The sequence below is a fragment of the Girardinichthys multiradiatus genome, chromosome 8, assembly GCF_021462225.1.
Source record: "Girardinichthys multiradiatus isolate DD_20200921_A chromosome 8, DD_fGirMul_XY1, whole genome shotgun sequence".
Lineage (NCBI taxonomy): Eukaryota > Metazoa > Chordata > Actinopteri > Cyprinodontiformes > Goodeidae > Girardinichthys > Girardinichthys multiradiatus.
In genome coordinates, this window is record NC_061801.1 from 6,825,483 (window position 1) to 6,850,371 (window position 24,889).

The 24,889-nt window shown below is 42.7% G+C and overlaps 1 protein-coding gene across 1 annotated transcript in view; it reads left to right on the forward strand.

Annotated features, from left to right (window-relative positions):
• aebp1a (AE binding protein 1a) overlaps window positions 1-23,567 on the forward strand; it is a 33,803-nt gene extending 10,236 nt beyond the window's left edge. Inside the window, exons 5-20 of the mRNA XM_047373368.1 lie at window positions 1,773-1,832; window positions 1,924-1,992; window positions 2,320-2,397; window positions 2,563-2,672; window positions 2,939-3,078; window positions 13,049-13,133; window positions 13,225-13,369; window positions 15,971-16,050; window positions 16,144-16,267; window positions 16,405-16,601; window positions 18,398-18,571; window positions 18,661-18,786; window positions 18,876-19,122; window positions 19,552-19,691; window positions 21,693-21,792; window positions 22,319-23,567. Coding sequence (XP_047229324.1) covers window positions 1,773-1,832; window positions 1,924-1,992; window positions 2,320-2,397; window positions 2,563-2,672; window positions 2,939-3,078; window positions 13,049-13,133; window positions 13,225-13,369; window positions 15,971-16,050; window positions 16,144-16,267; window positions 16,405-16,601; window positions 18,398-18,571; window positions 18,661-18,786; window positions 18,876-19,122; window positions 19,552-19,691; window positions 21,693-21,792; window positions 22,319-22,875 — 2,432 coding nt within the window. The 3' untranslated portion in view covers window positions 22,876-23,567. The remainder of the gene's footprint in view (window positions 1-1,772; window positions 1,833-1,923; window positions 1,993-2,319; window positions 2,398-2,562; window positions 2,673-2,938; window positions 3,079-13,048; window positions 13,134-13,224; window positions 13,370-15,970; window positions 16,051-16,143; window positions 16,268-16,404; window positions 16,602-18,397; window positions 18,572-18,660; window positions 18,787-18,875; window positions 19,123-19,551; window positions 19,692-21,692; window positions 21,793-22,318) is intronic.
• Window positions 23,568-24,889: the final 1,322 nt, after the last annotated feature.

A 24,889-nucleotide genomic window follows, 5' to 3' on the forward strand; every position in this document is an offset into this window, starting at 1 on the left:
GAGAGAATCATACTCTCATGGCCCCTTAAGCAATTCCACGAGGGTAAAGCTCCGGTCCTGTTCCATGGCCAGGACGAAAACTACATTGATCCTACTGGTTGCAAGATTCAAATATCAGTCCAAGCCTTCTCTCCAACATCCTAGAGTGCGCTTTCTTAGGAAGCTGAGAGGTGTGATCCATCAAAAACTGGAACACACTCTCTAGTCCCCTTTCTTAAAAACTGGGAACACCACCGCATTCTTCCACTCCAGTTGTGTTTTCCCGGTTCCCCATGTGTCATTGAAGAGGATAATGTCCTAAGTCCAGGTCTGCAGTTCCACTCCCAAAGCATACACAGCTTGGGATGGTTCCTGTTTCCCCTCTTTGAGTAGCCAAACAGTTTCCAGAACTTCCTTGAGGCCAACCAATGGTCTCTTTTCATAGCCTCTGCAAATTCTTCCCATGGCCGAGTTTTTGCTTCTGCAAACACAGAGTCCACATAAAACAGTGCAGTCAGATCAGTTAATTTTTCAAATTGGTTAAAAGGTTTTCTATCTAAGGAAACCCAGCAGATTGCATCGAGTCAGTGACTTGTAGCATTCACTCCTCCTGGATGAGCATGTAGTGACAGTGGACAGTCACTGGCATTGACTTTGCAGCAATCCCTCATAATGACCATGCATGTAGCGACAGTGGAGAGGAAAAACTCCCTTTAAACAGGAAGAAACCTTCAGCAGAAGAGTGAAAGTGGCCATTATGTCCTCCAGCAGTCTAAGCCTATAGCAGAATAACTACAGAGACAGCTCAGGATAACCAAAGCCACTCTAACTATAAGCTTTATCAAAAAGGAAAGTTTGAAGCCCAGTCTTAAAAGTAGACAGGGTGTCTGCCTGACACCCTGCCTTCAGGAGTCCCTTCAGGGCTACAATGCCCTAAGGGCCTCCTTCTTCAGCCCGATGGATTCCATCACCACTGGTGTCCATCAGTGGATCTTCTGGTTGCCACTGTGACAGGCACTGATAACTTCAGGCCACACCTCCTTAAAGCCGCATCCGCAGTCAAGGTCCTGAACAGTCATGTCACAAACCTCCCTGGGGACATGAGAGAAATTCACCTGGAGGTGTGATTTGAAGATTTACCAGGTTTGGCAGCCTCCCCTGCCACCAAATCCAACTCACTACCAGGTGGTGATTGGTTGACAGCTCTACCCCTGTTTTCACCCGAGTGTCAAAGATGTAATATCACAGGTCTGGTGATATGATCATCGACCTTTGGCCTGGCACCAAGTACACTTAAGAGTCACCTTGTGCTTGAATAGGGTGTTTGTTATGGACATTTCTGTGCCTCGCACAGAAGACCAATTACAAAACACCGCTCAGGTTCAGATCAGGGAGGCAATTCTTCCGGATCACACCCTTCCAGGTAACGCTGTGGTTAACTAGAGGAGTATGGACAAAGAAAAGCAAGTTGAGTGGTAGGCTGATTTTTTGCTTACAGCTGATGAAAACACAACATTTTAGATCAGAATATTACACAGGACCAATAAAAAATACATTGTATTCATAAATGTGGGTCTAATGAAAAGTATGTTTAACACCTGCTTAAAGGTTGTAATTTTTAAAAGGTACTTTTGATCAGACAATTGAGCCTCATAGCTCGCTTGTCAGCAAACAACCACTTTTTTGATTTTTGTATATTTTGGGATTCTTTGTTTTTTCTAAATGATCTTGTGCTTTTTTGAGTGCATCACTAATAAAATATTTTAACACAATTTCTGTCTATTTTGTTCTAGAGGAAACCACCTCTGTCCCATTCATTGGTCCCTGGTATGATGAGTATGATTACACTGACTGTACGTGTTTATCCTACGTGTTTAGAATTGAACAAATATTAAGCACTATGTCTTGATTGTGTGTGTCTTACTTTCACTTTGTTTTTCACAGTGGCAGTGGCAATGGCAAAAAAACAACAAGAGGAGGAGGAGAGAGCTCGTAAGGAAAAGGCAGAAAAAGGTTACTGATGGAAAATACTGACCATTTTTAATGACAAGGAGACATAAAGGGAAAGTCTACTCATAACAGAGGTCTTCCTTCCATTTAACAATTTTGCACTATTTTGTGATCAGCCACATGAAAAAACATATCTCGGCATATTGCAGGTTCCTGTCTTTCTGCCAAAACAGCACTAAGTCAAGGCATGACCTTTATTTTATGTAAGAACACATAGAAGGAAATAGTAAAGAAATGGATAAGAAAAGGTGGTGTATGCACAAATAATAGAAAGCTTTTCTTGTGGTTGGTGGCCAGCAAGAAAGTTCTGTTTGTTTTGTAATACCAAAGCTGAGCGGCTGAGGAAACAGTGGGAGGAGGAAGAAGCGGAAAGACTGAAGCAGACAAGTTTTCCCGCTGATCCAAAAAGTAAGACATTTATTGCCCTCAAATTTCCAGGGTTAAAATTGCATTTACTCATTCCATTTCTTTTAATCCCATGCTTTTTATAAATACATGAGAATCTTTTGCATTAAATATTATGATCCTGAGAAATTTGGCAGTGAGATCAACATGTGATAATGTTGTGGTCAGAGTGTCCTCCTTTGGGCCTGGAGTCTCACCGGGTGGAAGACGACCAACTGCTGGCTTCCTCTCAGTCTCACCATGGCTTCGCGGCTCAGAGGGGACGCCTCAACATGCAGGTATCCTGTAGAAGTAAATGATCTTAACATCTGATACTTCCCACCAACCACAGAGCTGAGATAGCTGTACATACTGGGTGAGATGGCAAATGAAAAGCGTGCATTGTACCTTGTATGTTGGCCATAAAACAGCCATGCTGATGGGATCTAAGCTCGTCTTTTAAATGCTCCAATGAAACATGATGCATGAGAACACAACAAGCCCTGCACTTCATGAAGAACACAAGAATCCATTTGCAGATAAGAGTTATAAACTCTGTTTGCAGAGCTCTGAAGATGAGGAAGACATGTACGGAGGTGCATGGTGTGCAGAGTCTGAGGAAAAAGAGCATTGGTTTCAGGTGGACGCTCGTCGAGAGGTGGAGTTCACTGCTGTCATCACCCAAGGAAGGAACTCGGAGCAACTGTGAGTCTTGTTCGAACAGCACCTAAAGAAGCTTTTTTAATTAATGCAACTATAATTTGACTAAATTCAGCTGATCATCAGAACTTAAAAACTGTGACAACATTAAATAAACTATGTTCTAGATAGATTCTTAGCTCTTACTTCTATACAGGTCCTTCTCAAAATATTAGCATATTGTGATAAAGTTCATTATTTTCCATAATGTCATGATGAAAATTTAACATTCATATATTTTAGATTCATTGCACACTAACTGAAATATTTCAGTTCTTTTATTGTCTTAATACGGATGATTTTGGCATACAGCTCATGAAAACCCAAAATTCCTATCTCACAAAATTTGCATATTTCATCCGACCAATAAAAGAAAAGTGTTTTTAATACCAAAAACGTCAACCTTCAAATAATCATGTACAGTTATGCACTCAATACTTGGTCGGGAATCCTTTTGCAGAAATGACTGCTTCAATGCGGCGTGGCATGGAGGCAATCAGCCTGTGGCACTGCTGAGGTCTTATGGAGGCCCAAGATGCTTCGATAGCGGCCTTTAGCTCATCCAGAGTGTTGGGTCTTGAGTCTCTCAACGTTCTCTTCACAATATCCCACAGATTCTCTATGGGGTTCAGGTCAGGAGAGTTGGCAGGCCAATTGAGCACAGTGATACCATGGTCAGTAAACCATTTACCAGTGGTTTTGGCACTGTGAGCAGGTGCCAGGTCGTGCTGAAAAATGAAATCTTCATCTCCATAAAGCTTTTCAGCAGATGGAAGCATGAAGTGCTCCAAAATCTCCTGATAGCTAGCTGCATTGACCCTGCCCTTGATAAAACACAGTGGACCAACACCAGCAGCTGACACGGCAACCCAGACCATCACTGACTGTGGGTACTTGACACTGGACTTCTGGCATTTTGGCATTTCCTTCTCCCCAGTCTTCCTCCAGACTCTGGCACCTTGATTTCCGAATGACATGCAGAATTTGCTTTCATCCGAAAAAAGTACTTTGGACCACTGAGCAACAGTCCAGTGCTGCTTTTCTGTAGCCCAGATCAGGCGCTTCTGCCTCTGTTTCTGGTTCAAAAGTGGCTTGACCTGGGGAATGCGGCACCTGTAGCCCATTTCCTGCACACTCCTGTGCACGGTGGCTCTGGATGTTTCTACTCCAGACTCAGTCCACTGCTTCCGCAGGTCCACCAAGGTCTGGAATCGGCCCTTCTCCACAATCTTCCTCAGGGTCCGGTCACCTCTTCTCGTTGTGCAGCGTTTTCTGCCACACTTTTTCCTTCCCAGAGACTTCCCACTGAGGTGCCGTGATACAGCACTCTGGGAACAGCCTATTCGTTCAGAAATTTCTTTCTGTGTCTTACCCTCTTGCTTGAGGGTGTCAATAGTGGCCTTCTGGACAGCAGTCAGGTCGGCAGTCTTACCCATGATTGGGGTTTTGAGTGATGAACCAGGCTGGGAGTTTTAAAGGCCTCAGGAATCGTTTGCAGGTGTTTAGAGTTAACTCGTTAATTCAGATGATTAGGTTCATAGCTCGTTTAGAGAGCCTTTTAATGATATGCTAATTTTGTGAGATAGGAATTTTGAGTTTTCATGAGCTGTATGCCAAAATCATCCGTATTAAGACAATAAAAGACCTGAAATATTTCAGTTAGTGTGCAATGAATCTAAAATATATTAATGTTAAATTTTCATCATGACATTATGGAAAATAATGAACTTTATCACAATATGCTAATATTTTGAGAAGGACCCGTAGATATCTCTGCGCTTCTTGTACATGTAAATATGGATCAACAAGTCAATTTATACATGTATAGATTTCATAAATTAGAACAAAATCTTAAGAAATAGTAAAAAGTATTTTATTTTGTCATCACAACCACAAATTGTTATGTGTTTTTGGGGATTTTATGTGATACATCAACACAGGGTAACACGTGTGAAGTGGAAGGAAAAAGATTTATGTTTTTCAAAGTTCTTTAGAAAAAGAAATGAGAAAGGTTTTGTGTGAATTTGTATTCAGCACCATTTTCCCTGATATTCCTAAATAAAATCCAGCCCAACCAATCTCCTTCAGAAGTCACCTAATTAGTAAACAGAGTCCACCTGTGTGTAATCTAATCTCAGCATAAATGCATCTGTTTTGTTTCCGGCCTCAGAGGTTTGTTAGGGAACATTAGGAGAACAAAAAGCTTCACGGAGCCCAGGTAACAAAGCAGACATGTCAGGGAGAAAGATGTGGAAATGTTTAAAAACAGGTTAGGTTATAAAACAATATCAAAGCTTTGAACATAAATAACTGCTCAGTACATCATCTGAAAAAGTTGTTCACTCATGTATTTGGCCTTTATGAAAGAGCGGCAACAACGAAAGCCATTGTTCAAAGAATACCACAAGAAGTCCTGTTTGCAGTTTGCGACAAGTTATGTAGGAGCACCAAACATAGAAGCTGCTCTGGTCAGATAAGAGCAGAATTTAACTTTTTAACCTATATGCTGAACACAGTGTGTGAAGGAAGCCCCAGAGTTGATAGAGGGAAATACAGAGCAATGCCGGAAGAAAACCTGTTAGAGGCTGCAGAGGTTCACCCTTCAGCAGGACAATAGTAAAAATACAGTCAGTGTTACAAGAGAATAGTTCAGAGCAAAGCATATTATTGTGTTAGAATGGCCCAGTCAAAGTCCAGATGTAAATTCAATTGAGAATCTGTGGCAAGACACGGTAAGTGGCCTGCAATTGTCCACCCATTCACACATTGACAATGGTAAGCTACACACTTGGACAAAATTGTTGCTCAGTTAATCAAAGAAAGACCCACAATGGTCACAAAAATAACTTGAATCTGACAAAGGTAATAGTGCATAAAAGTTCTATAAAAATGAACAAATGAAAGTCAGACATTGCTTTTCAAACATGCTTCAACAGAATTATTTAAAATGGTAAACTCATGGAACGGGCCTGGACAAAAATGATGTGACCAAAGGGACATGTTAAATCAGTGTGTGTCCATTAATTAGCATCACAGGTGTCTACATTCTTGTAATCAGTCAGTGGGCCTATATATAGGGCTACAGGTAGTCACTGTGCTGTTTGGTGACATGGTGTGTACCACACTCAACATGGACAAGAGGAAGGAAAGGAAAGAGTTGTCTCAGGAGATTAGAAAGACAATTATAGACAAGCATGTTAAAGGAAAAGGTTATAAGACCATCTCCAAGCAGCTTCATGTTCCTGTGACTACAGTTGCACATATTATTCAAAAATGTAAGATCCATGGGACTATAGCCAACCTCCCTGGACGTGGCCGCAGGAGGAAAACTAATGACAAATCAAAGAGACGGATAATACGAATGGTAACAAAGGAACCCAGAAAAACTAAAGGTGAACTTCAAGCTCAAGGAACATCAGTGTCAGATCGCACCATCCGACGTTGTTTAAGGCAAAGTGGACTTAATGGGAGACAACCAATGAGAACACCATTGTTGAAAACAAATCATAAAAAAGCCAGACTGGAATTTGCCAAACTACATGTTGACAAGCCACAAAGCTTCTGGGAGAATGTCCTATGGACAGATGAGCCAAAAATTTAACTTTTTGGCAAGGCACATTAGCTCTATATTGGCAGAATTATTCATTATCACCTTTGTCACATTCAAGTTATTTCTGTGACCATTGTGGGTTTTTCTTTCATTAACCGAGGGGTACCAACAATTTTGTCCACTGGTACATTGTAGCCACAGCTGCCCTGGGGCAGACTGACAGACGGGAGGCTAACAGAAGTGAGGCTGCCATACAATTGGCAAGGAGGATAGTGTCTCGCCCAAGGACCCGAGGACTGAAACGGACAGAGTGGGGGTTCAAACCGACAACCCTCCAGTTACAGGACGGACCCCATCGCCACTGTCTTCCCATGACATAAGCATTATTGTTCACAGAACTTCTCTATCCAATCTGACTGAGTTTGAGCTATTTTCTAAAGAAGAATGTGGAAATTTTTGGTCTCTGGATTTTCAAGCTGGTAGAAACAAAGCCAAAAAGACTTATCTTTCACACCGAACGCGGATTCTGCAAATATTTCGTGTCATTTCTGTGCTTTTGCTCACTTGACATTCCGCGTGAACTCCGCGTTGCTATTTGGCAACAAGCGGCAACGCTTCGCTGCATCATCAAATAGGAGGAGTTTCCATCTGCTGCTTGCTGGTTTCAACTGAACATGGCGGACATGGATTTCACGGACCTAATTACGGTGTTTTACCTGTGGAGAGCCGAAAAACGCCGCCGGCGTCGACGTCCCTGGGTTCACCAGATTCTTCAGGGATGGGAACAGTTCAGAGATTTCAACCACCTACTCCAGGAGCTGCGTCTGGATGATGATCGATTTCAGCGGTACTTCCGTCTATCTAGGACCCAGTTCGAAGATCTGCTGTCCCGCATTGGGAGACGAATCAGCCTCCGGGACACCAACTACCGACGCTGTATCCCCGCTGCTGAACGCCTGTCCATCTGTCTTCAGTGAGTGAATAAATCTCAGCTCAATAAAAAAACAGCCGATTTTTAATGTCCACATCTCCTAAATATAAGATATTTGTGCCTAAACATAACCAGGCCAGGTCCTTTCTGTACTTGTCTCGGTAAAAATAATTAGTTGAGTCATACAACTCTGGCTTGCCGCACACCGACACTATGATCTGGTCCTCCATCTTCACTGACAACCGCTTCTTCTCCATTGCGGTCTTTCACCCTACGTCACAGCCACATCAGTCCCTGATTGGTTGACGTGATGCAAATTTTGGAAAAAGTTCAGATTTGTCAGCTCGTCCATCGCTCTCGCTCTGCTCCCACTTCGCTCGGCGCGCCTTCTGCACCGCGTCCTTTGTCTCCTTTGCACCGCGCCGCTCCGCTCTTGAACTCGCCTCTACATAGGGATAACATGTAAATCGGCCGCTCCTATCGCAGAATCCCCGTTCAGTGTGATTGCACCATTACAATGAAAATCAGTTCTACAAGATACTGACTCAGGGGGACTGAATACAAATGTACACAATGGTTTTTAATTTGTACTCGTACTCATACTCGTCGCCTTCCGCTTTATCTGGGACCGGGTCACGGGGGCAGCAGACTCAACAGAGACGCCCAGACGTCCCTCTCCCCAGACACCTCCTCCAGCTCCTCCGGGGGGAGCCCAAGGCGTTCCCAGGCCAGAGACATAGTCCCTCCAACGTGTCCTGGGTTCGTCCCCTGGGCCTCCTCCCAGTGGGACGTGCCTAGAACACCTCCCGAGGAAAGTGTCCAGGAGGCATCCGGTATAGATGCCCGATCCACCTAAACTGGCTCCTCTCAATGTGGAGGAGCAGCGGCTCTACTCCGAACCCCTCCCGGATGGCCGAGCTCCTCACCCTATCTCTAAGGGAGTGCCCGGCCACCCTACGGAGGAAGCTCATTTCAGCCGCTTGTATCCGGGATCTCGTTCTTTCGGTCATGACCCAAAGTTCATGGGCCATAGGTGAGGGTAGGAACGTAGACCGACCGGTAAATGGAGAGCTACGCTTTTTGGCTCAGCTCTCTCTTCACCACAACGGACCGCCCAATCCTCTTTGCACCAGCCATTTTTAATTTGTATTTGGAAAAAAAAAAATTACCATTTCCCTTTTACTTCAAATTGTGCAAAACTTTGTGTTGATCAATCCCATAAAATTTAAATAAATTACATTGAAGATTGTGGTTTTCATGTGGGAGTTTTGTAAAAGACTGTAGAGGAGAGAATTACAAACGTCAAGACGGGAGGAGACCAGACTATGAATGAGAACAGAAGTGGAATGGGGGCTGAGGGAGGGACGGAGCCGGTTTATGGGACAAAGGTGGAAAAGACCTGATAAAGTTATTATGTGATTATTATTACTATTACTATTATTACTATTATTATGAGATTGAAAACAGAGAGTGCAGTCAAGGATGATACCCAGACTCTTTACTTGAAGGTAAGGGGAGATTGAGGAATTGTCAATGTTCAAATAAAAGTTATTGGTTTTAGAGAGGGTGGATTTGGTACAAGCTAAGAGAATTTCAGCTTTAGCTGAATTAAGTTTAAGAATGTTTCTTGTGAACCAGGAGTTGATAACTGTTCACAAGGTTTTGATTCTTGTTTCTGGACACCTTGAACACATTAACCTCCCATAATAAATATGACTCACAACTACTTTACTCCTGATCGGCTCGAGATGAATGTCAGAAAGTCAAGCCTAAGCACCTGAAGTAAGGTGCAAGTCCTTGTACATTACGGCTTGGTTTAGATCGCACTCCCAAGCCGCCTGGGCCATCAACCTCAGTCCGACCTCAGACCAAATTGGAGAAACCCATGAAATATTGTCCTTATTGTGATAATATCCAACACTATTTTAACCAGTGTCTGGAGTACAAGAAGTTCACCACAGACCAAAGGACAGCTTCGATCAAAACTGAGAGGCGTTGCTGGAGATGTGGGAGAAACAATCAATCCGTTCAGTGCTACCTTAAAGCCAAGTGTCAGCAATGCAATCAGACACACTTAGAAATATTACATGAGGTCAATTCAACCACTACTACCAAATCAGAATGACCATGTCAAGAGACTTGTTACTTGTTATCTAGATCCTGCCCTGTGAAGTAGCTGTGTTTTGCTCAAAATGGTCAAAGATTTCCTCTGCAATGGCCATCCTTGATGATGTTTCTGAACGCACAATCATTCTCCACAGTGCTGCTCAAAAGCTCCAACTTAACGGACAAAGTGAGAACCTGGCTCCCAGAACTGTCAACCAGGACATCAAGACTGTATCAGGACAATCAGTGTCCTTTTTCCATATCCTCCACAACTCGTCCTCGAAAACTGCTTCATATCCACAAAGCCTTCAATGCAGCAGAGCTAGATCTCTCCAAACACTCTCACCCAGTTGAAGCCCTACAAAAGACTTACAGTTATCTCTGGGGTCTCCCACTCCACGGCTTCAGCCAAGCCCAGCCACTGCTTCTCATTGCTTCAGATTACCCTCACCTTCTCACCCCAGTAGAGCCTGTACACTTGCAGCTGACAGGAGGCCCAGCAGCTCTCAAAACGTGTCTCAGCTGAACTCTTCAAGGTCCTGCTAAAGTTCTGCTCCATCAGTCCTTTACCTCTCAGTGTTACCTCATCAACACTTCTTTTGCTGCTAACCTCTTCAGCCATGTGTTGAAATTATGGCAGATGGACATTTTCCCATATTGCAATGAGAAACTCCTCACAAGGTCAAAGCAAAATGCTGGAGGATAAAAGTGTTAGAGTTAATGTTGACAACATTCAAAGGTACGCCACTCCTCTGCTATGGAAGGTAGGACTCCTCTCAATGCCCCAAAGGAAGCAGTCATGAGTCACCTGCGTGGTACAGAGTGTTGCCTAGCCAATGACCACAGCAATCCAGTTTCCTACAATAAGGAGATTAAAAAAAAACTATTCGACGCAAGCTACAATAGACAGCTCATCTCATTTTAAGAGCAGAACAGCAAATCCTAGTGTTTCCCACATCACATGGTCCATCAATGGCAAAGACCGCATTGTTTTCAACTGTTCATTAATTTTCCAAGGCACCAGTTTGAATGAACAGCTTGTTCCCTGGCCCACCTTAGGATCTACTCTTTTATCCTACTTCATTTTAGAGAGTACCCCATCACAGTTACCAGCGATATAAAAGGCATGTTCCATCAGGTCTGCCTACTGTCTGAGATTGTCTATGTAGACAATCTTCTCCAGAGCTTCTCCGCCATGTCGGAAGCTGAACAGCTTGTCATTAAGCTACAAGACCTCCTTCAATCTGGTGGCTTTGAACTGCAGCAGTGGGTACCAGTGTTGCAGCCATTATCAGTCACATATCCCCTGAAATGACATCTGAAAGCAACGGACTGTGGCTGTTCATGGATGGAACGGATCCACCAGAACGAGCTTTGGGACTGCACTGGCACTGCAAATCAGACCCCATCTTCCAGAGGACCTCCTTCAACTCTAGCATGCTTGAACTCCGCAAAGCCCAGTTCTGTGACAATGTCTCTACTTCAACAAGCATTCTCTTCAACTGAAATTGACTGTTTTGGGCCTTATCTGATTAGGATTGGGAGGCACAATGAGAAACCATGGCATAATATTCAAATGCCTAACAACATGCAGTGTAGCTTGATCTGCTAACTGGTCGACACTGAATCATTTCTCATGAACCTCCGCCGTTTCATCACCAGACGAGGAAAGCCCCACGAGTTATTATCTGATCAGGGAACAAACTTCAAAGGTGGCAGCTCAGAACTTAAAGATGCCTTCACATCACTTGCCCCTGATTTACAGTCACAACTCGCCAGTTCCACAAATTTATTTTCGCTTCAACCCACCAGACACACCCTGTTTTTTGGGTTCCTGGGAGCGTGAAATACACTCCATTAAGTCGGTTCTGCACTCAATCCTGAGGTCTCAAACAGTGACAGAAAAGGTCTTAAGGACCATCCTGACTGAAATGGAGAACATCATTAACTCCAAGCCTCTTGGCTACACTTAAGCAAATGTGGCAGACCTGGATCCAAAAACCCCCAATATGCTGCTAATGGGGTGGCTGGACCCCTCCACACCTTAGGTAATCTACCCTCAAACATAGCTCCTTAGTCGCCACAGATGAAGACACTGTCAAATCTTGACCAACGCGTTTCAGCTTGTGGTCTCTTCATGACCCTTCAGAAGGCCACAAGATGAAACACGTTGGTCTGTTAATAAAGTCTGTCCCAAGTACTTCAAGTGTTGCTGAAGTTTTCATCTTACCAGGAACTGGAACACTTTTCGACTTCTCAGGATGAATAATCGTGAGATCTCCCCCATGGCCGGAGTCACGCGGCCCATGAAATGTAAACATAGCCATGTGCAGCATCAATCAGTGATGAGGTCCTGAATGAGATGTCCTTTGCCGGAGAGTGAACGGGTGTTCAAAAGGTTGAAGTTTACTGCAAGGTTGTCATGAGGAGGAGCGCTAGTCGACCTGGCTAAGTTGGCTAGCACACTGTGGTCAACTCCCTGACCAGAGTTACGGGGAGGAATTCGAGTGGTGGACCAGTCAGTCACTTCTTCCTTGGTTCGCAGGGAAGCTGATGCCTATCTCCAGCAGTCTACGAACAGGAGGCAGGGTACACCCTGGACAGGTTGCCAGTCCATCACAGGGCAACACACAAACATGCACACACTCATTCACACACCTAAGGGCAATCTTAGAGAGACCAATTAACCTAACAGCCATGTCTTTGGACTGTGGGAGGAGGCCGGAGTACCCGGTGAGAGCCCACCCATGCAAACTCCATGCAGAAAGACCCCTGGCTGGGAGTCGAACCTAGGAGCTTCTTGCTGCAGGGCAACAGTGCTACCAACTGTGCCACCGCGCAGCCCCGGAGCCCGAGTGGTGGACCAAATGGAGTTTATTGATGAGGACTATTAATGCGGTGATTGTGGCCCGAGCCACTATTAATATATCTCCGCTGTGGAGGGAGAGCGATCTCTCAACGGAGCAGTGGAGGACATGGGTGTATCTGGGTGTAATGAATCCGGAGATTGGCAGCGGAGTACTGGATAAAGCCAGATGCAGGCTCGCAGAGAAGGCACAGGAGGACTCAGCTAAGTACAGTCCAAACATAAACTTGTTCCGGCCTCATTATGAGTGGGTTAGGTTAGCATGACAGATGAAAGGAGTGTGCTAGCATTGCGAGTGCTAGCGTTGGCACACTGTGAGATACCTGTCCAGATTCAATACTGTTGAAGATCGTAGATCCCAGGTTTTGGCAGCAGAGTATCAGTAGGTTTTGTATGAGAGGATGATGAAGAGGATGATGACAGCGTCCTCTCACCCACAATGACCTTTTTTGTTTAATGATAATACAAGCAGAAATGTATTGTGAAGGGGGTGATGGACTCATGACTGATGTTAACATTTCAGTGAGGATTTTGTATCATCCTACTTCGTGGCCTTCAGCAACGACAGCAGGGACTGGACGGTGCTGCACGATGGCTATGCTGAATGGGTGAGTAGGGCCTGACTGCAGTGCTTCAGCCAGAACCTTTTCAAAGATAAATCTCTAAAACATAATCACTCTCTGTGATCCCCTCCTCCAGTTGTTCTATGGGAACGTGGACAAGGAAACACCTGTAATGAGTCAGTTTGCTGTACCTGTGGTGGCGCGTTACATCCGGATCCTGCCTCAGAGCTGGAATGGCAGCCTGTGTCTAAGAGCCGAAGTCCTGGCCTGTCAGCTACAAAGTCAGTAGTACAGACAACACCATCAGGACAAACAAACAACATGGACTGTGAGAAAAACATCTTATATCTGCTGCTGTGTTTACACCCTGATGGTCATCCAAATAAGTATCTGCTATCATGAGCTGAAGGGATCTACTGCTACTATTTAAGAAATTATTTTGTCACAAAATACTCTAGTTTCAGCTTTCCAAATGTAAAATACTATTTATAATGAATCTTAAGAAATTATCTGATATTCAGACAAGACAGCTGTATGGGTTAAAGGGATAATGTCGATTTTTGGAAGCGGGGTTGCATCAGCAACCAGTATCTGCTGCAGCAGACAGTGGATGTCCTCAATCTGGAGCAGGGATCTCCAGCTCCACTGTCCTGCAACTTTCTAATGCATTCCTGTTCCAACAATCCTGAATTAAATGGCGTTTATTACTTCCTTAGCACATCATCAAGCTCTGCAGAGACCTATTGATGTATTGGGCGATGGATGCATCAAAAGGTGGGGAGGTGGAGACCCCTGGTTAGTAGAAACAAGTGATGCCACATTCAGTGTGGATTAGAGTAGTATAAATCAACTCCAGTCTCAAAATATTTCTAAGTTTTCCATAGAAAAAGTTATTTGAAAAGGCTTTTTACTGCATCACCTTTTCATTAGATACATATTTACATAGAATTGTTTAGTTCTACATATTTACACTAAAGACTAATTCAAAGCTGAATAAAAAAAAAACTGGAGTAAGTTTCTGACAAAAATACATAAAATATGGTTTGCTTAAATGGATTCTTTATAGCAGGATTTAACTAGGTGTGAAACCCAACACAACTTCTGAAAAAATTCTGAATTATTCCTTAAAAAAGTGCATTAGAGAGTACCATGGGGCATTTAATACAGGCCAGTTAATTACCCTTTCCCTGGAAAGAATAACACTTTAGTTTGCCAAATTCAGGCTGTATTTTCACCCAAGATTGGAGATATGCTGTACATGAGTCTACTTTTTAACATGAACTTTAAAATCTCAGTGATAAGAAGTGTCACAGCTGTAAAGCTGAAATGACACGTATAAGTAGTAGCTCTAACTAAAAAACCTCAAAAGAGAAAGTGAACAAATTTAAAAAAAATTAAAGCTAAATTACACTGACTGCTGTAATGTTCAGATTTGAAATACTTTTACTGATATTTGACATGAATAAATTAAAAATATTTGTTATTAAACATGTTATATGAACTACTCAAAATGAAAGAAACATTTTTTAATCAGAGTATAATATTCAGTCAAACTTCAGGAATAGTGATCTGGCCAGTATAATACTAGAGGGGGTTGTTAATCAGTTTCAGCTGTTTTGATGTTACTGAAATTAACAGCAGGTGCACTAGAGGAAAAAAATGAAATGACCCCAAAAACAGGAATGGTTTTGCAGGTGGAGGCCACACACAAATTGTCCCTCCTAATTTGTTTTGTACTACTTTTTAGTAGTTTTGCATTTCACCAGGTAGCAGTCACTAGTTGTAGCATGAGGAGATACCTGGATCCTACAGAGGGACCTCCAGGAGGCCACAGGCATAAATGTTTTTGACCAAACCATTAGAAACAGACTTTATGGGGGAGGCCTGAGGGCCTGATGTCCTCTAGTAGGACCTGTGCTCACTGCCTGGAATATTGGAGCTGGACTGATATTTGCCAGAGAACACTGAAATTAGCAGGTTCAGCACTGGCTCCCTGTTCTTTTCTCAACTGAGAACAGGTTCACTGTGAGCTCATCTCACTGGCCTGAAAGGGTCTGAAAGCTGCAGTGAACGTTATGTAGTCTGCAACGTTGTTCAGCGTGATCAGTTTGTTGGTGGGTCAGTGCTGGTCTAGGGAGGCATATCTATGTAGGGACTCACAGACATGTACAAAATAAACGATGGCACCCTGACTGCCATTAGGTATCAGGATGAAATCCTTAGACCCATTGTTAGACCATTTGCTGGTGCAGTGAGTCCTGGGTTCCTCCTGGTGCTTGATGATGCCCGGGCTAATGTGAAGAGTATGCAGGTCGTTCCTGGAGGATAAAGGAACTGATACCATTGACCTGCATCCACGCTCCCTTGACCTAAATCTAATAGAACCTCTTTGGGACATCATGTTTAGGTGCATTCGATACCACCATGTTGCACCTCAGGCTGTCCAGGAGATCAATCATGCCCCGGTCAGGATCTGGGAGGAGATGCCCCAGGACACCATCTGTTATATCATAAGGTGGATGTCCCGACGTTGTCAGGCATGCAGACAACCTGAGGACCATTTTGAGTTGCTGCAATGACATTTCAGCATATTTGACTAGCCTGCTGCATCATTTTCTCAGTTTAAATTTCACGATGACTTCAGATTTAGCCCTCTGTGTATTTTCATTTTCATCAAATTATGTGGCATCCTTTTGTGCCCAACACATTATCCATTCCATATCAGTATGGATATCCAGCATAATTTATTTCCCAATTGAGATCTAATGTGTGAGCAGTGCATCTGTCTATCTATGTATTTTTTCTAATTTAGTTTTAGTTATGACATGTATAAATTACTTTTTAATTAATCTATTTCTGACATTGCGGCCCTTATCTTTAAGGGAGCTACCACAGTGAGAATGAGGTCAACGCATCTGATGACCTGGACTTCAGACACCACAACTACAAGGAGATGAGACAGGTTTAAACATGACAGTACAGGCAGTGAATAGGAAATTACGACCTAAAATGCATTAGCACTAATTTCATTCCTTCATTCATCTCCACATTTTAGATGATGAAGGTGATAAATGAGGAGTGCCCCAACATAACCAGGATTTATAACATTGGGAAAAGCTCACAAGGCCTCAAGATGTATGCCATGGAGATCTCAGACAACCCAGGCGAACACGAGACAGGTTGAAATGTTGACTTCTGCTTCTGTAATAAACATTTACTTTGACTTCAGAAAAATGTAGCGTAGTAGTCCAAGTGTCTTTTTTTGGAAAAATGAATTGAAAGCTTACTGACTTCACATTTCTCACCCCATTTTCAGGTGAACCTGAGTTTCGCTACACAGCCGGTCTCCATGGCAACGAAGCTTTGGGTCGGGAGCTTCTCCTGCTGTTGATGCAGTTCCTGTGCAAGGAGTACAAAGACGAAAACCCGAGAGTGCGGCGCCTGGTAGACGGAGTGAGGATTCACTTGGTGCCGTCACTGAACCCAGATGCCTACGAGCTGGCTTACCAGATGGTAAAGTGAATCAAGAATACATCATCACTCATAGGGACAGATGCCTTTCACTTTTCAACTGCCTATTTTTAAATGAAGGGAAAAATACACATTTAATGAAAATAAAAAGAAAGTACACCCTCTTAATATTTTTGAATTTTAAGTATGAGGACATTATAAAAATCATCTTTTATACTTTGTGCTCATCAGTCCAAAAGACAGTGTTCCAGGAGTTTTGTGGTTCATCATGATGCCAATTTGCGAAGCATAAGTCATTGTACGACATTCCCTTCTAGGGAGCAGAGACTTTGTCTTGGTTACCATTCCAAATAAGCTATACTTGTTCAGTCTTTCTCTAACTGTTTAAACTTTAACATATTAACTGAAGCATGTGGAGTCTAAGATGGAGCTCTTGTATTATTCATCTGGGAATTGCTTTAGAACTCAGAACCCAGAGTGGCGTGCAATAACAGTTGCTCCTCTACAGTCATTGCTTTCCACCATGGCATTCAAACACTTGTTTGCCCCAGACCAGAAACTGGCAAAAGTCCTTCTTTTATATAGAGGTGGGCACACTTGATGATCTATTAAGTAAATTTGATTGGGTGCTTTCTTATTTTCCCTCCAAAATTCTAATGGATCAACCCTTATAAAACCCTATAGTTGAAAGAAAACATACTTTTCTCATCATTACTTGAATATTTATAGAATACAGTATCTCTCAAAAGTACGTTTGTTAATATTTTATTATATTTTATTATTATATGTTTTCATGGAACAACACAAAAGATATGTCCTTTTGATACCATGTAGACTGTGTACAGCTTGTATAACACCGACTTCCCTCAGCTTTTGGTGAAGCAGAGGGCAGCAGATCTGCAGAAGTCAGAGTTTCTTGTTATGAGTAGGAGAGGCTCATCTGTTTTGCTCACCAGGGAGCGGACGTTTGCCAGGTGGATAGACGGAAGCAGAGCACGCAGTCTCTGCTGGCGGAGCATGACGGGTTTCCTGCGTCTACGCCTCCGGTACATACCACAGAGAGTTGATCGTGGAAAAACTCTCTGGATTAATGAAAACCTGTGAAAAACTGTCCAGAGAGGACAACTCGACGCCATCTTAACTATTTAAAGTGTTTATGGAGTTTAAATGAAAATTCAACATGGAAGACTCACCACCCCCAATCACTCCTCACTGGCTGCTCCAATCAACGGCAGATCCGCACTTCTCCTCGGTCAGTCATCTTCCAGGGCATCACTTTTAAAGGCCTTCTGCATGGAAAACAACACTCTTCTACTGAGCTTCAACCCTCTTCCACCATAGGCTCCCAACTCCTTCCATATCAAGGCCTATGCCACCACCAGGATCGGATCCCGGGGGGGAAGACGTACCTAATCATAATCCTAAAATGTTTATTCAAACCCACTTCATCCTCAGCATTTACGTCTTCCTCAGGGGTCCGAGCACCAAAGATAATCTTTCATTAATAAACTCTTTAACCGTCTTCTTGTTGTTTCTCCGTTATGTAAGTCTTTCCAGGTTGAAATGTTTACATCGCAATGCTTTGACGTTTAACAATTTAACATTGTCCAGCTTACCAAAAATAGTTTATTTGCATAAGTTAACAGTATTGTTTTTATTACAAGTTCTTGAGTCTTTGGTCCTTTAAAGATAAAAATACAAGTCTGTGTTGTATTACAGTGATGTTGGTTACACATATTAAAAAGCAGAAGCGAAGTGTTTCTTGTGTTCTAGGAAAGTCAGTCATTCTACATGCAACTCTTCACACTGACCCCACCCACCCCTCTTCTGTCCTGCAGGGCTCAGAAATGGGAAACTGGGCGCTTGGTCACTGGACTGAAGAAGGTTACGACATCTTCCAGAATTTCCCAGATCTGAACAGCATCTTATGGGGAGCTGAGGACAGGGGCTGGGTGCCTCGTGTAGTGCCCAATCATCACATTCCACTGCCAGAAAACTCCCTCAGTGGTTCTGTGAGTGTACAAACACCAGGGGCTGATTTATTTCTGTTAATCTTTCACAAATGCATAAAGATTTATTTCTCTGTATATTGTTACTTTAGCTTGCAGTTGAGACTAAAGCTATAATTTCGTGGATGGAGCGAAATCCATTTGTACTGGGAGCCAATTTGCAAGGAGGAGAAAAAATGGTGGTTTATCCTTTTGATATGCAGCGTCCCCAAATTTCTGTAAGGATGACAGCACAAAGAACAATGTATGCAGGATTATCCTATGAGCTGTGTACTGATGATGATTCTTTACTGTCTTCCTATGTTAGTTAACTGATAGTCGGCGGTGGAGGGTCAACTCTGAGATGAACGAAGAGACTTGGGCTCGGATTCAGCGGCAGAACGAAGGAGCACTCAGGGAGACTCCTGATGACGCCATGTTTCGCTGGTTGGCAATGTCGTACGCACACAGCCATCTGACCATGACCGAGACCTATCGGGGATCCTGCCACGGTGATGATGTCACTGGAGGGCAAGGGATCATTAATAGAGCCAGCTGGAAGCCAGTGGTGGGCAGTAAGTAAAGCATGGCAAATAGTCCATAGATGTGTATATGGTGTGAGTATGCAGATTTGGGTTAGGAAAGATCAAACCAAGAGGGAAATTTACTCTGATCTTTAAGTATTTAGTGATGAGACTGGTATTACCCTTTTAAAAAATATAAACTCGGGATAAGAACAAATTCTGCATTGTTAATAATTCTAGGTCTTTCCTGTAGTACAGGTTCCTGTCAGAAGGATGACATTTTATTATTAAGCCAAGAAAAATGCAGGGTATTTAATATTCAGGCTGCATTTTTCCACCGTATCACTACGCTTAAATATTTTCCAAAGATCTATTTCACATTCAAGATTTCTCCTGATCTAGCCCATTAGTTCAATGCATCTGCAATGCACAACAACTATTTAACTTAACAATAACCAGCTCCATGAATTTCCGCCACAGGTATGAACGACTTCAGCTACCTCCACACCAACTGCTTCGAACTGTCAATCTTCCTCGGCTGTGACAAGTTTCCTCATGAGAGTGAGTTGCTGCTAGAGTGGGAGAACAATCGCGAGGCTCTTCTATCCTTCATGGAACAAGTGAGAAAAGGACAGATAAATTCACTGCTTGTGTACAGACCTATATTTTAGGATACAAATGTAAAAGAAAATCTTCACCATTAGTGACTGGGACGTGTCTTGTTCATGCAGAACCAAAATCATGAGGCCATTCACTATGCTGCATGGCAGTTTTTAATAGTACACTCTTACACTCATTGGCCACTTTATTAGGTACACCTGTCCAACTGCTTGTTAATGCAAATTTCTAATCAGCCAATCACATGGCAGCAACTCAATGCATTAGACATGTAGACATGGTCAAGATGATCTGCTGCAGTTCAAACCAAGCATCAGAATGGGGAAGAAAGGAGATTTAAGTGACTTTGAACGTGGCATGGTTGTTGGTGCCAGACGGGCTGGTCTGAGTATTTCAGAAACTGCTGATCTGCTGGGATTTTCACACACTACCGTCTCTAGGGTTTACAGAGAATGGTCCGTTAAAGAGAAAACATCCAGTGAGCGGCGGTTCTGTGGGCGCAAATGCCTTGTTGATGCCAGAGGTCAGAGGAGAATGGTCAGACTGGTTCGAGTTGATAGAAAGGCAACAGTAACTCAAATAACCACTCGTTACAACCAAGGAATGCAGAAGAGCATCTCTGAATGTACAACACGTCGAACCTTGAGGCAGATGGGCTACAGCAGCTGAAGACCACACCGGGTGCCACTCCTGTCAGCTAAGAGCAGGAAATTGAGGCGACAATTCACACAGGCTCACCAAAATTGGACAATAGGAGATTGGAAAAACGTGGCCTGGTCTGATGAGTCTCGATTTCTGCTGTGACATTCAGATGGTAGTGTCAGAATTTGGCGTCAACAACATGAAAGCATGGATCCATCCTGCCTTGTATCAGAGGTTCAGGCTGGTGGTGGTGGTGTAATGGTGTGGGGGATATTTTCTTGGTACACTTTGGGCCCCTTAGTGCCAATTGAGCATCGTGACAATGCCACAGCCTACCTGAATATTGTTGCTGACCATGTCCATTCTTTAATGACCACAGTGTAACCCATCTTCTGATGGTTACTTCCAGCAGGATAAGGCACCATGTCATAAAGCACAAATCATCTCAGACTGGTTTCTTGAACATGACAATAAGTTCACTGGACTCAAATGGCCTCCACAGTCACCAGATCTCAAACCAATAGAGCACCTTTGGGATGTGGTGGAACGGGAGATTCGCATCATGGATGTGCAGCCGACAAATCTGCAGCATCTGTGTGATGTTATCATGTCAATATGGACCAAACTCTCTGAGGAATGTTTCCAGTACCTTGTTGAATCTATGCCACAAATAATTAAGGCAGTTCTGAAGACAAAAGGGGGGTCCAACCTGGTACTAGCAAGGTGTACCTAAAAAAGTGGCCGGTGAGTGTATATACCTCACCTAGGTTTTTAATGGGTATTTCATTCAAGACACACTCTTATATAGTGTTTTAGTTATATATGTACACTCTGCATACAGGTTTGTTTCCATACTGACAAACTATTTAGGTGGAGTACAGTGTCTTCACAGGGCAGTAAAATAAAACACTTGAATCAAATGAGTGGAATCTGCCCTGTAAGAAAAAGAAGTGGACTAAAATGTTCAAGCACTGCTTCTGCATTATTGTTTAGGTTTTGTTAAATGATGAAAAACCCAGTTTTGTCTAAGGTTGGATTTAGCTAATAAGGTCTGGTAGGAGCCAAACGATTTTCTATGTTACCATTCAAAAACAATAATCTTTGAAACTGCACCAATAGGAAAAATACTAGTCTGTTTGATTTCTAATAGTTATCATAAAATAAAATAAATCTAAACCAAAATATAAGCTTGGAGTGTACAGCTTCTATAGAAGTCATTGGATCTGACCAAACTGAAACGACTGGCTCTTTTTACCCTTTGACAAGAAACAAACTCATCTTTTCACATGAACCTTTTAAACATCAACTAGTTTATATTTAGACAGAATCCTGCTCTGAGAAGACTTTCCTTGGTGCTGCAGGTGAATCGAGGAATAAAAGGCATTGTAAGAGATATGGATGGAAATCCGCTGCCTAATGCCACTATATCTGTGGAGGGAATCCGGCATGATGTCAAAACAGGTATGATCCAATAAACATTTAACCACAGAGCCTTGCAAAAGCATCCATACAAAAACGTTTTCACATTTTGTCCCATCACAACCATAAACTTTGATGACTTTTATCAATCTTTTATGTTATACACAAACACAAGTGGTGTATAATTGTGAAATAGGAAAAAATTGTACATGGTTTACAAACGTTTTCTTCCAGAAAAAAAGTGTGGTGTGCATTTGTATTTAGCCCCTCCTGTTTCATCACTTTGTGGAACCATCTTTACAGGACTTCTTATGACTTTCTTTCAACAATTCTTCCATCAAGGACAGGTTTTAAAAATCTAAAAACAATTTATCCTTTCCCCTTCAGTTTACAGTTAAATTCCTAAACTGTGTCCCATAAAATCTAATTCAAATACATGAAAGTCTGTGGTAGTAACATGACAAGATGTAAAAGAGAGGAGGTATGAATATATTTGCAAGGCTCTTTATTGATCAGTTTTTTTTTTTTGTGTGTGTGTGTGACTCCCCTTCCAACTGTGTCTATCTAGCTGCAAGTGGAGATTATTGGCGGCTGCTGAATCCCGGTGAGTACAAGGTGACAGCCAAAGCTGACAACCACACACCCCAGATGCGGCTCTGTATGGTGGGCTACGACACTGGAGCTACTCCCTGCAGTTTTACCTTAGCCAAGTCCAACTGGGACCGCATCAAAAAAATTATGAAACTTAACGGGAACAGGCCCATTCGACTTGTCACCAAAACAAGTGTGGTGAAGGCGACTGCATCGAGCACCACGGCGGAGCTCTCTATCATAGGGAGGGTAACTCAGGCCAACTCTCAGAAAGCAAAGCAATTCAGGCGGCTGAGACTGATGCGTTTGCGCAGACTGCGTGAAAGGAGGTTAAGAGGCAGAGTCACGACCACCCCTCCAACAACAACGACAACAACAACAACGACGACAACAACCACAACACAACCACCTTACACCGAGAGCACAACCTCCTGGTACGACTCTGCGGACAGCTGGACAGAGAACCCGTTTGACACCTTCATATTTGACTCAGTGCCTACACAGGAATATAATTTTGAATTCACTATTGATTAACACAAAATCGATACCTATCTGCACAAGTCCTCAATAACCACACACTACTACTACCGCCTTTCAGTTATTTTGTTTTCAAAAATAATCTTTGTGATGAGAGATGCACCGAGAAATTGGCAGATTTTCAACCTGACTGACCCTGAGCAGTGACTAGCTGGCTAGAAATTTTATATCTGACCTTATTCCGATCAGTAAATGCACCATATCTAAGAGCTAACCGGTTGAAAAGAGAGAACTCTTTGGTGTGAAAGTTCTTACTGAGAAGTGAGGCTCATAGTTTGCAAGTTTTGGTACTAGTGTGCCGTTTAAAATAAAGTCAGAGGAAGCACACAGATGTAAGAAGCAGTACTTTACACATTTTAAGACATGTTCGTGGCTTATCCAAGCGGCAAGAGTTAGGGAAAGCGCCACTTTCAGCTGATAACAGGAAGGCTGAACATATTACAGCAAAGTTGCTCTGTTTATACTTTTGACTTTTCAGCCTCTGCATTAAACGTGCTGGATTTGGGAATGTTGGCAGAAATCTGGAAATCTCAGAGTTGGAGGACCTACACTTTGTAGGGAAACTCTCTCTCTTTTCTCTTCCTAGAAGCTACACCTGGCCTGGCTCTGTGTCTACCTGTGACACCTTTCTGGAGGGGGGCATTGTCCAAGCTTCTGCTGGCAACAACTTAATGCTCACCCTCTACCGATGATCCACATGGCCCTGTCTTTTAGTGTTTAACCCTTTCTCTCTCCTAGACATGGCGATTGACTGAGCTTTACTGTGACTAACTCTATGTGCTCTCTTTCAGACTCTAACCTTGAAAACTGGCTCAGAGTTTATCTGTTCTTTCTTTCTAGATGAAACGACTAAAGGAGCTACATCCATTAACATTTACTTTTCCTTCCCATAGAAAGTACTCCTCGATCAGTGCTTCTTTGTTCTCTTTGTGTCTCTGCTCTGTTCTCTCAAACCCCCAGTTGGTCGTGGCAGATGGCCGCTCACACTCATCCCGGTTCTGGTTCTGCTGGAGGTTTCTTCCTGTTAAAAGGGAGTTTTTCCTCTCCACTGTCACTACATGCATGCTCAGTATGAGGGATTGCTGCAAAGTCAACGCCAGTGACTGTCCACTGTCTCTACATGCTCATCCAGGAGGAGGGAATGCTGCAAGTCTCTGACTCGATGCAATCTGCTGGGTTTCCTTAGACAGAAAAACTTTTATCCAATTTGAATAAATAGCTGAATCCGACTGCACTGTTCAATGGTTAGGATTAATTGGAATGTATGTACCTGACTTTTGTGAAGTGCCTTGAGACAACATGTGTTGTGAATTGGCACTATATAAATAAACTGAATTGAATTGAACATAACTAGAGACTGATGTTTACATTTACTTATGCTAACGGGCTAATTACTGATATGAAAGGATAAAGACAGTTTAAAGTGTGCCCTCTGCATTTAGTTTACCTTTGTTTTAAAGGTAAAAAAATATTTTTACAGTGACTCCTACACACATGGTGTTCTGTCGCTAATATGAATATTTAATGATCTCTCAAAGTAGAAAAATATTTGGAATGCTGTTCTTATATCTGCCCTTATAGTTTTAAATAGAATTGGTATTGGCAGGTCAAAGCTTCACAAAGCCAGAGATCACAAATTGGCCACAAAACAGATCGGTGCATCTCTATTTATAAATGAAGGGAATGGATTTTCAGGAGACTAACTTTCAAATTAGCATTGACCACATTGAATAAAGAGCCTCTGCTGAGAAGAGACTATGGCAAGGAGTCAAATAAAAGTCATAGTTTGTTCCATTAAAAACAGAACAAGGTACATCTTCATAAGTAAACTTGTGCATTTTGTTTTTATCGTCTTCATTTAACGTGATTTGTTTTGTACTAGCTGAATGCATTCAAATAAAATTTTACCTGAGCTCTAATGGTTGGGAAAAGGGTTGAAAAGGTAAAACAGGTACAATTCCGATACTGTATGAAGCCATTTGTCATTGTCACGATCAAACTTTTATAGTTA